The 12450-nt window shown below is 47.8% G+C and overlaps 1 protein-coding gene across 2 annotated transcripts in view; it reads left to right on the top strand.

Moving 5' to 3' along the window:
* The first annotated feature begins 1568 nt into the window (after positions 1-1568).
* Positions 1569-12450, top strand: part of HIPK2 (homeodomain interacting protein kinase 2) — a 177173-nt gene continuing 166291 nt past the window's right edge. The window contains exon 1 of one of the 2 annotated variants that reach the window (XM_080665721.1): positions 1569-1809. In XM_080665721.1, coding sequence (XP_080521847.1) covers positions 1791-1809 — 19 coding nt within the window. In that variant the 5' untranslated portion in view covers positions 1569-1790. The remainder of the gene's footprint in view (positions 1810-12450) is intronic. The other variant, XM_080665720.1, reaches the window with a different exon arrangement.

Here is a 12450-nt window from a genome sequence, read left to right as displayed (position 1 = left end):
GGCAGGCTAAAAGAAGCAGTCGGAAGAGTAGCATTGAATATGGGGGCAAGGAAGATGGCAGTCTAAGGTCATCCTGATATGAATTGGGAATGATGTGCCACTAACAAAACTAGAAAGATGTATGAAAGGGCTTGTCTTTTTTTTTTTTTTTTTTGAGGAGTTTGAGGAGGGTGGAGTCACAGGGTATGGAGGTTGGGAATGATAAGTGGTAGTGAGAATATAACGGGTTTGGTTTTAGGAAAGTAGTGCCGTATTAGAAATCATTATTATACACCCCCAGGCATAGATTTTAAACTTTTTTCATCCATGACTTTCAGTATTAGGAAATACAATTTACATCATAGTACAGTATGGTTGTCCAGTATCTATAACTGAAACAAGAGATTTATGCAACCAGTTACCCTTACTAAGGGCAATGGACCCTAATATTTATTCTGAAACATTTCATTTTTTTAAGCTGATTGCCATCTACTGAATTTCTTTAATGATTGATTGTTGTCACCACCCACAGTTTTCAAAGCACTGCCTAACAGGAGACTCCTCTTCTTAATTTGAAGGCCATGGCAGTGCGTCCTGTCACCGAATCCAGGAGGGCCTGCAGAAGTGAACCTGGACTGGGGAGTTTGGAGGTGTAGCTGAAGGCTTGATGGGAGAAAGCAGAGGCCTGGGAAGGTTCCGCGGAGAAGGGCAGAGGCCTGGGAACGAGTCGGCGGGAACCATCAGGTGATGGAAGAGCCTGTAAGGACCCTGTGGGCGTGAGGACGACGTGGAAACCAGGTTCCCTCAGGACTTCAGCCACCACCGCGTGCTGCATTCCTTCCGCGTCCACGGAATGAATGGCTTCAGCATCTTTGACCTGCTATGGATTTCTTTTTCTTTTTTCTTTTCTTTTTCTCCTACGGATGTCAGGCTCCTCCACTCACTCATCCTCCCTCTGAGGACGGCCTGCGCCCACTCCTTCGCTCATACCTTCCACACCTCTGTCAGGGAGCGCCAACCAGGTGCGACAGAGGGAGACACTCTGCCAGCCGGCGCCCCCTTCTAGTTTGCGCCCCCTCCCGCCCCAGTGCGCGCGCACAGACGCGCAAAGTTCTGGTTGCTCCCCTGGCCCACCGGTTCCCCTTCGCCAGTCAAAATGGACCTGTACGCACCCCTCGCCCTCTCGAGCCTCCTTCGCTCCCTTTAATCGCTGCTGCCCGGCCCGGCCCCGCCCCCGGTCCGGCCCCGCCCCCCGGCCCGGCCCCGCCGCTCTGCCCTCGGCTCGGCCTTCCCCGCCTCGCATCCGTGCCATCGGCGCTCGATTGCGCGCGGACTCCGCTCCCCGGCTCGCTCGCTCCCCGCCGCTCCCCGCCCCCCGGCCCCCGCCCCCCGCCCCTCCTCCCGGCTGCTCCCGCCCCTCCGCCTCCCGTGCAACTTTTGCCGAAGCCCCCACACACAGCCATGCTGAGCTGAGCTCCGGCCGGGGACTGGCCGCGCGCTGCCCGCCCCGGCTCCCGCCCCACCGCGGACCCGCTCGGGGGCCGCGGCCGCTCGGCCCCTCGGCCTCCGCCGCTGCGCCCCCCGGCCGCCCCGGAGCCCCGCGCAGGGCCCGGGCCGCGGCGGCGGCGGCGCCCGGCTCTCACCCCCGGCGCCGGCCAAGTGAGGCGGTGATGCGGGCGCCAGCGGCCCCGGCTGCGCCGAGAGCGGAGACACAGGCTCAAGATGGCAGATTCCGACTGAGGCTGGGGGGGCCGAGCTCGCGCGCCGCGATCCCTTCTCCGTTGCCATGAATCGCGGACACCCCGGCCCCGATGGCCCCCGTGTACGAAGGTAAGGGGCGCCCGCCCGCCGACCCGCTCGCCCGCGGCCCCCACAGCTTTGTTCTGCCCGCGGCCCCTCGCCGGGCAGCCCCCAGTCCGCAGCCCCGGCGCCCGGCGCCCGGCCCCCGCGCCCCACCCCCGGGCTTCACCGGCTCCGACCCCTCCCCGCCATCCCCTCCCCTGCCCAGAAAACGGCCGGGATCCGGAATTTAACAGGATCTTATTTCCAAGGTGGAGGGGGCGGGGGTGCGAGGGTGGGCTACTGCCCGAAGAAAAGAAATTGGGAGGGGGCGCCTGGAAAAGACGGATCCCATGATTACGCTTTTAATTTATTTGTAATAAATAAAGGTGATGGGTGTAGCTTTCATCCCCCACCCCCCGAAGATTACCTTTAGGGTGATCTCCTTTCCACTCCGTCCTCGCAGCTCCCTTTCCATTTGTCTCCACTCCCACCCGCGCTCCTTTATCCTTCGCGAGCCTCGGGTTTGGGGGCCTGTGGGATCGGAATGCGCGGGGCTAGGTGAGGAGAAGGGGGTCGGGGCGGAAAGTCCGGGTCAGACCCGGGCAGAACAATGAAATAGACTGAAATCTCAAATCTCCCCGCATCGACGAGTGTAAAGAGAAAATGTAGTTTAGGCTTTCAAGTTGGGGAGGCGGCCAAGACGTTTTTCTGGATGGGTCTGGGTATTCTGCGTGGTGCACCTTCACCTGGCGCTGGGTCATTTTGTCGGATTTGACGGTCTCTAGGAAGAAAGAAAACGCAGGGCAAAAGCGCTTCGTTTCCCTGCCCTCCCTTACCGCTCGTTTTTCTTCAGTCAGTTCTGTCAGTTTCCAACCAGGAATCAAACCGGAATCAACTAAGTTTTTTACACTTCGGTGTGTTTTTGTGTGCTTGTAGTAGGAGGAATTTTAAACCCAAGTGGGCCTGATTTTTCAATCTTTTCATCATGAAAATGTTTTTCTCATGAAATCATTGGAATAGCAGCCTTTACATACTTTTAGCGGCAGTCCATCTGGCTTTCTTTCGGTTTTGTTCAGAGATTCTGTGGATGAAATAGCAAATGAGAGGGGAAAAGGTTTGTGTGAAGCAGAGAGGAGGGGTGAGGAGAGGCGATTTTAATCCTTCTATAAATCCAGAGAACAGTGGTGGCGAGTGAGACAGGGAACGCATTAATAGTTTTATCTTTGTTGTAAGAGGCAGATTAAAAAAAAAAGAACTTATCTGAAAAGAAAATCTGTTATTAGTTCCAGGGTTCCACATGAATTAGGTTTCTGGGTGGAATAAAGTTACCAGTCAGGCCCTGGATAGCAAGGCTGTAAATAACCTATGGACTGTAAATATTTTTTTTCAGACTCTCTTGGAAACAAAGGGGCTGTTTAGAAGGCAACAGAGAGATGTTATTCCAGGGGCTTTCCTCTTTGATTCTGAAGAACACAAGGTCCATTTAACCATTCGACAAAACAAAACGAAATTTCTGATCACTCCACCACGCAGAATAGAAGGAGCCGGTGGCTCTGTGACATGCTAGGAGAACCCATGTTGGGCATTCATTGTTCATCTGTGTCTATGGGAGGGGGCTACCGTCAATGCTCCCACTGTCTATGGAGTGTTAAAATGAAACAATTTTCTCTTTATTAAGTACCTCCTTGAGACTCCCTCTGCTGGACACTCCGGGTGAGCATTAGAGAAGGAACTTGGCATTGAATTCAGAACTACAGTAACCGGCTGCTTTCCCTTTCACAGGGGCTGGGTGTGTGGGTTGGGATGTATTTTGTCAACTTTGTGGAAAGCCATCTTGGGAACTGCACTGTTCTCCTCCTGTTCCTTTCATTCTAAATCCATGTGGAATGTAGGCCCCGACCCCTGGGGCTAAGCCTGGGCACTCCTGTTCTTTCTACAGTGTTCTAGTGCTTCACCCCAGATAAAGGACTGTGGGTGTGCAAAGTGTTAGGGTTTAAGACTAATTAGGAACCTTAGAGGTCTCAGGAGTGCAGTTTTTATTTGCAAGCCTTCCCTCCCTGTCCCAGGTGATCTCCCTGGTCACTGCTTTCAACCCTGGGTTTCCCTCCGTCTTATTTGTATGCTCTCTTAATTATTCCTAGGCTTTGTATGCTTTGATTCTTCAGTGTCTGTGTGCATCACTATAATCCTTTTCCTAGTCTTCCTCCTCTCCCCTCCTCAACCAGTTCAGCATCCCTCTGCACAAGTCCAGGGTCTTATTGAAAGAGGCTGTTGGTCACGCTCTAAAACAGACAAGTGACCTCCAGAGTCAAGGATTGTATTGCTGGAACCTCCATTCACTCACTGTGATGAGTGCTTCTGAGACTCCAGTGACTTCCTTTTCCCTCCTTGGCGATACCTGCTGGATTCAGTGAGCCTGATTTTTACCAGATCCCAATCAGAACACGAGGACTGCCTGTGTGTGTCCTGAAGGAGCAGGAATTTTCCTATGGAATTCTCCAGGAAGAGTGATTTCTAATATTTTTTATGCCACTAAAAAATCGGGCCTGGGGTTCTTCTCAGGAGACAGGTGAGGCATTTCAGCGGTAATTCAGGAGTGTGCATTTGTTTAAATGGGGTGCAATCGCCCCAAGCTTGGGTATTGGGTGAAAACCTGGATGCATGAGAGGAGCATTCTGAACTGCCCGATGTTTAGAGAGAAATGCTATCTTCCAAACAGGGCATGTTTGCTAATGCGAATTACTGGGTGGCAAAGTGTAATCAGTCTTCCACAATTTGCTTCTAAGGATAGGTTTATAAATAGCACATTAGTTTGCAGTGGCTTGGTACTCATTAAGTTCAACTTCTTTAAAAAGGTTTATTTTCTTTAGAAGGTTAAACATTTGCCTCACGATTGTTGGTTACTCCATCGACTTGCTTAGCAAGGCTTTTTTCAACATGTAGTGCAAAGGCCAACCGCAAAGGTCTGTGTTGCCACAGGTTCTGAAGTAGAAGCCCCTAAGTTCCAAGTTAGTTATGTTCTACTATACCTGAGATGAGCCACGTTGACTACTTACACAGACTTCCCCGAAGTGTTGAAGTCTACCGTCGGATGGGCCTGAACACACCTACCAAGATGCCTACCAAGAAATGGGTTCTGAATCATCTTCCATTAAAATAATTTGATGACACATGTTCTAAAATATCTTTTCTTGTGTTTGTGTGTTATGTTTTTTAAATGAGTAAGTATAAATATTGTTTCCATTCTTACCACATTTGAGTAGTGGATCAAGGCTTGTTAATGTCACCTCAGTTCCAGGCATTGCGGTACAATATCTGAATCAGAGGGAGCTAGCGTATGACTCGGGACGTGTTGCTGAACTTCCCACATTTAGAAACGAGTGGATGGAAAGTGCCTGGCTGTGGTGGGAAATTTCTCAGTGCGTATTAAGTCCCTCTATCTTTTGAGCTGCTTACAGGCATGATGACTCCAGGGAAAGAATAACCCACAGTTTAGAAAACCAATAATAGCAACATTTCAATTATTAATCTCCTGCCATTCCTTTTCCAGTTTGGGCACCAGCAACAATAAGCCCCCTCTGGCCACAGAAGAAAGAGCCCTTTTTGACCCCCTCTGTGACCTTCCCAGATCAGTGATTCCCACTGAGCTGCCGCTGGTTTCAGGTAGAGAATTTCACATCTGTAGAGGCACATTCTGTGCCACTTTAAACACCAGGAGGCAAGCCTGCAGAACAGAGTTTCAGAGGCTGCAGCTGTGCCTCTGGGAAAGCATCCCAAAGTCTGAAAGGTATGACCTTTGCCCTTAATCAGGATCCATTCCTAACCCAGGCAGCAGGCTGGGGCAGGAGGGCTGGCTTACCAAGGGCCTCCTCCAAGGGTAGGCCCCCACCCACCCATGAGCCAGCATCTGCAGGCTCACCGTGCACACCACATCATTTTCCTACAAAAGAAACTTGGTGCTTTAAGCAAGTTTCAGCTGCTCGTAGTCTTCATATTTTATTCTGTATGTTCTTTCATTTCTCCCTTCCTTCTTCCGCTCATAGAAACCAGTCTTGGGGAACCACCTTCAAGGTTTAGGTGGAACAAAGTAGGGATGATCAAGAGGATATGATACATGAACCTTTTTTTATTCCCTGAACAAGTATTTTTCATTGTTCTCTGAACAGATATTTTGCTGACACTTTCTGGTAGTCTTATGTTGACAATTCAGGCACTTCAGGTTGCTGTCAAAGACAGGATTCAGAATAATGCGAGCTGACTGTAATAATCACCACAAAGTGTGAACCTGAAAGTCCCAAACTCATAATGTCAAGTTCGTATGTCAATACCCTATTGGGGAAAAAAGAAAAAGGAAATTGAAAACCTGGAGTAAATAGGAGGATCTTTATTTTTTCTCTAAAAGAAATGGACAGGCCTGAAGTTCATAGCGATAACTGTGACTTAGACCCCACCTAGTTTGTGCTTTACTCTCTATGCGCATTAACTTGTCTTCCTAGCAGACCCGAGAGGGAGGCACTGCCACCTCACTTTACAGGTAGGGCACTGCTTTGATGCATTCCTTTAACAGACATTTATGTGCGGTCCCTGTCCTCAAGGAGTTCAGGGGGTATGAGAAAGTCAAAGTCAGAACTAAACATGGGCTCACCAGCCCATGGTCTGACTCAAGGTGCATGTTTTTCTCGTGTGTATGTGTGTGTACCAGTTCATCATTTTCATCTGTTAATGTTTCTTAAGGTGTAAAGCAGAGGTGAGGAATGTCCAGCCCATGGGCCATGTAAGGCTGGCCCTGCCAAGGCATTCGGGGTGAATTAATTAAATGTTTGACCAAATATAGCAAGCTAATTTTTAAGTTGGTAATTTTGTATGGCCTGCAGATGATGTTATAAATATCCAAATGGCCCTTGGCAGAAAAAGGGTCCCCACCCCGGTATAAAGGGAAGATCCCATTTCCCTCTTTTCTCTTGAAATATTTTCTTTATTTGGAGTCAAAAAAGTATCTCTGAATGTAAAAGTGCTACTACAAATTCCCTTAGAAATGAGCACCTCTAATTTGCAGATTTCATCCTCCTGTTTCATTACTTACATTTTATATCCTTATAAATGCAAATATATTTCAAATGTGCATATGCTGCTTGGAGACTCTTTATTTCTGGTATTTAGCATCACAGGCTGTTGTGAACGGACCCTTGCAGCATACGTGGCTGCTGGAAGATTAATTCCTGGCTTTGCTGCCTGGCTGAGGCCTTGCATTCCAGGTAGTTTGCGACACTTGTTGGTGGAGGTATGGATTGGTGGTCACTCAGCAGATCACTCAGGCAAGGAGTTAAGGAAGAAGAAAGCCCAGGTCTGCCTCTTGGGAGCTTGGAGCCAGAGCAGGAGAGGACCTTGGGAAAAATATAGTTCACGCTCCCGCCTTCCGGAAGGTGAATGTTCTTGACTGAAATTATCAGGTTATCAGAAAAAAATTTTCCAGGAAAAGGCCACACTAGTAACTCCCTCTGACTAATTCCCGTATTCTATTAACCTGATTGTCGAGAAATTTCCGGCCTGAGATCTCGCGTGCTGTCCTCCAAACCTGTTTTCTTTCACTCGGGCCCTTTCTCTAAAACCTCCCGTACACCTGAAGATAGTAACTGGTCTCCAGCTCTGTCCTCGCAGGGCCTGTGTTGTGTTCTCTCTCCTGAACGCTCTGGTTTCCCCACATAAAAACACATGGTGGTGACCAGAACTGAGTAAAGGTCTTTAATGCTGGTCTCATTAGTACATTGTGTCAAGAAAAATGACTTACAGTTCTTGCATCATTGTGAACCCCTGGAGGGCAAGAACCAAATCTGATTCATCTTTGTATCCCCTACAGCAGCTGTGCAGTTCCTTAAACCTAGGAGGCGCTTCATAAATGTTTGTTCCATTGACTTCCTTTAATATAGTACCTAAGTAATAACTGATAATCCCACCAGCCCTGGATTGGTGACCTCTGGTTACCTTGCTTTCACCTTGGTCCTGAGTATTTTTCCTGTACTCGTGTCTAAGCATCCCTCACCCCAAATAATGCCGTCTTCTGCTTGCTCTTTGAATCTAAGCTTCGTTACTTTGAATTTCACCCGTCTACTTCCAGCTCTTTTAGACCCTCATTTTCTCCTGCAGATCTGACAGACAGAATACAGAGGACATTAAGTATAAGAACGTGAACTACTCTTGAAAGATGAGGAGGAGAGCGCACAGAAGAATCTTAATGATTCCATGTAATATCCATTCATTCAGACTTAGGACAGTCAGTCAAATTCTTTACAGATTTGGAGTCGGCTGAATCCATACCTGTTTCACCAGGTTCTCTGCGCAAGTAAGCTAGGTGTCACGAGAGTGCTTACAAGTCAGCCTTGCAGTGGGAGTTCCTCCCTCTCTCTGGTCTAAAGCTAATGGAAAAAGCAAAAGACGTGACAGACAAAGCCATTCAACTTGGGATTCTCTAACGGATGACTTTGCCATTAGAAAGTGAGCTAGTATAAAATAGTTGCCAGCTTAAAAAAAAAAAAAAGGAGCAAGCCTTTGAAACTGCAAAATCCAATTTAAAAAAAAAGAAGGAGCAAGCCTTTAAAACTGCAAAATAATTTTGTGGTTTTACAGCCACTTATTTCTACACACAGCGCTGAACAGATTTGCAGTGTTTTAGCAATTCTTGCCTAACTTCTTTTGCTCTAGTAGGTTCTGGTTAATTAAATGCCACCGCATTTAAGCAGAATTAAGATTGATTCACTCTTGCATGTGCTAATGCTGTAGACATTATAAAACCTTTGTTTCCACAATACGAATGCAGTCTAATATATGAGTGGACAAGGGCTCCCCGCCGCCTCCCGTTTCCCCACTCCAGGTTATGCTCTCCATCCTCAGTGAAGGATTGTGGAACTTGCCATAACATTGGGTGGAAAAAGCACTTTGGGTTCACGCAGTTACAGATTGCATCCTGATGAAATAAGGCTTGTTCCTGTTTTTTGTTTTTTTTTTTTTTTTTTTACCATTTCCTCCATATCAATCAATATTACCTCCTTGGTTCAACCAATAGAATTGTTACAATGTAAAATGATTTTTCCAAGGGCTTGGCATAAGACGAGGGATCCATCATGCCAGTTCTATGTAGAACTTCTCATTTCATAGCATTAAAGAGGCACATTTCAATGGTATGTGTTCCTGGAATCCTGTTGAAAGTCACATGGTAAGGAAATTTGGAAAACTCTGGCTTGTTGCTGGTTGTGGAAATGTGTTATTTTTTATTTTTTTCTCTAATGAGGAATTGTTAGGCTGACAAAAACCAGCATGTAAAGTCTTGAAATTATGCAGAAAGACAGTAAGTTACCCTCCTGAGTCCTCTGTAACGGCACCTCCTCACAAGAACCTAGGCTGATAGCAGGAGCTTCCATGGGAAAGTACGTTTCAGGGGAATGTACAGGTGAGGAGAGATGGAGACAGAGCGCACATGCACACGCACACGCATGCATTCGGCTTTACCCCCTGAACCACTTACATGTCCAGCTCCAGCACACTGTGGTTACTGTTATTCATTAAGCATGACCTGCACCATCAGGAAGAGATTAATCGATATTCATTAGATTCTGTTAACTGAGACTAGGAGGTTCTCTAATGTATTAGAGAAATGTGTCCATTAGAAAATGGCTAAAATAAAGAATCTCTTTCATTTGATTATTCCAAGACCTACTCCAAAAAGGAGTTAAGGCCACTTTAAAGGGTTATGTTTCTGAAAGAAAGGGAATTAATTTATGTAGATCAGTTTTTGTGGTGCAGCTGATTTCCAAGGAGGTTGGATAAATGAGGTATTCCTATACAAAGAGACACAGCTCTTGTTCGGGTTTAACAAGGTGAATAAGCAGAGGGCACGATGGAATTCATTTGCAGAGTAATTTTTGCTTGGCTGGAGTGGTAAGCACAAAATAGACCAGCAGAGGAGAACGCTGAGTGTTTGGGATCAGCTGTTGAAAGGTTTAAAGGGGTTCTAATTCAAGAACATTTCATGGTATAGAGGGAGAAGGGGACCAATATCATCAAAATGATGCTTGAACAAGGTTATTTTTCCTGGCCTGGTTATAATAGAAGGAATAAGGTAGCCAAGAGGCTGAGCCATTGCTGGGAGGCTGGGAGGTGTGTTGGAAGGTGTGAGCACCGTGGCAGTGGAACTGGGCAGTTGTTGGGGTCACAGGAGAAAATGCATAGAGCACTTCTCAGCATGTCTGCCCCAGGGGTTCAATAAATATTTGTTCCTTTCACTCTCCTCCCCACCTCTTATGGTTGTAATACGGGGTCAGGGAAGCTTGCCGGTGTTAGCAATATGTGATATTTATTCTACAGAGCTGGTAGGTTTCCCCCCCAGGCCCATAAGGGGCTTCTGGGTCCCTTGCAGCCCACAGTGCCTCGCTGAGCCCAGCCAGAGGGAGGATGTCCCCCTTGCCCAAGGAAAGCAAGGCCACACACCCTCAGCACCAGTGTTTAAAGGGTCTTCTGATAGGAAGTTGTTCTTTATGTTTCCCTGAGAAAGTCAGAGCTTGTCACCATGGACCACTTATTAACAAGAAAAAAAATCACAGGAGAGAAACCAGTACCATCGTGACGTGAGCCACCGAACCTCAGAGCCCTTTCAGTCACTGAGTGGCTCCCCAAGGTACCTGTTAGAGACATTTTTTCCCATTGACATAACCAAAAGTGGAGATCTGTCCTGTTTCAGACATGACGTTCTGACCCCAAATTAGATCCTGTTGGTGTGGTCTGTCCAGAATAGTAAACTAAATTAGTATTTGAACACACAGATACACACTAAGGGACGGGCTTGCCCTGACATTAGTGAGTCCTGGGACTGAAGTGCAAAACAAGGTTCCCAGTCTGTGACACACCAGTTCTCTCTACCCCTGGTTTGGGTGTCCAAGCTATGGCCCTGGAGAAGGCCTGGGAGTGGGCACGAGGCCTTTTGGGCTGGGATTCCCAGGGACCCAGAGCATGGTAGGAGTGGGCACACCTCATGACTCTGGGGACTCCTCTCCCCTTAGGGCGAGGTGTGGCTGGCACCATGGAACTATGGGGTCCACGGTTGGGGCCCCTGATGTCCTCCTCTAAGGGTGGTGCTGATGGGGTGACTTCTTGCTGTGAAAACTTGGGCAACAGAGGCAACTTGAAATGTTTCCTGTTTATACAAGTCATGGCTGGTGGTTGCTTCACTGGATACACTGCTCTCCTCCTCAGCCTTGATCTTACACTTACAGTTGCTCTTACACTTACGGTTGTTTCATTAATGGGAGTTGACGAAACAGACGCATTTCCTGTGGCCTGCTCAGAAAATCTCATACCATTTATGTTCCTCTCACAACGAAACTCCGTGGAGAAGTGGTTCTCCAACTTCGCTGACTGTCAGTCACCTGGAGGGCTTGTTAAACCAGATCCCTGGGCCCCACCTTCCGTTTCCTGTCCTAGGTCTGGGGCGGGGCTTGAGAATTTGCATTTCTGATGGAGAACCCCTATTTTAGAGGAATGCATTCAGAATGAAAAAGCAGGCAGTATTTAAAATCAGAGGGAGTTGTTTTTATTAAAACTTTCCTGGCATTGGCATTATTTGCAACTCAACTGCCTTATGTGTCCTTGACTTCTTGAAGCGGAGAACATGGTACAGATCCAGCCTCCGGCCTTCCAGCCTCTGGCTCCAGGAGAGTCGAGACCCCAACTTCTCCAGGGCCTGTCGTAAATGCAGGATCTACTTTCTCTTCTCCCAGATCCAGTCAGTCTACAGTTCATCCATCATGACCCTGGTGTCCCGGAATAGAATGGGTAGATATCATACTCACAATAATGATATGTTATTATTAACTACCATAAAGAACTCTATGATTTTCTCTGTTTACAGGAGGGGAAATTGAGGCTTAGAGATATTCAGTTACATGTCCAAGGTCTCATAAGCAGTAGCTGGTAGAGCCAGGGCTTGAACCCACCTGATACCAAAGCATGCTCTTCTCTTGAGCGGCCGGTTGCCTTGCTCCCCACAGGTAAGTTACAGTGATCTGTGCAGCATACAACAAGGAGACACATGGTTGGGATCCTTGGAGAAGGGGCTACTGCGGTGGGCACTGATGGGGCTAGAGTGGTAATGTCACAAACACACATTCCCTGAGGCCCTGTTGTCCCATCTGTCTCCTCATTGCGCTATAGGGTCACATGAGAGTGAATGCAAAGCACTGAGGCCAGGGGCTGGCACGTAGGAGGGTTCAGTAAAGGGCAGCCAAGCCATGAACCCCCTTTGAGCAGCAAAACAGATAAAATATCTAAGAAGAAGCTTCCTGAGACCGCTAAGAAAAGAAATGCCATGAAAAGATGCTAAGAGCTGATACTTCTCGAGCCCTGGCGATGGCAGTTCTGTTCTCAAGTTTCACGTATATTAATTCACTGAATCCTGTAGTGATGCTGCCAGTAGAGCTGCAGTTCTGTGTTGCTGAGGTGCAAGGGGGGTGCCACAGCTCAAAGGTGGCAGAGCTGAGATTGGCCCCAGGCAGCCTGGATCCAGAGCTCGGACCCCTGACCACAGGCTCTAGCTACAAGGTAGAAAGTCTTCCCAACCCCTTCCTAGATAAGGGAGTGTAATGTGTAATGTGCTCTTCTTTGGTTCTTCTCCAAATGTGTTCTTTGTTTCAATCAAAATCC

This window comes from Plecotus auritus, assembly GCF_963455305.1.
Source record: "Plecotus auritus genome assembly, chromosome: 4".
Classification (NCBI taxonomy): domain Eukaryota; kingdom Metazoa; phylum Chordata; class Mammalia; order Chiroptera; family Vespertilionidae; genus Plecotus; species Plecotus auritus.
This window is presented reverse-complemented; position numbering and strand designations above follow the sequence as displayed.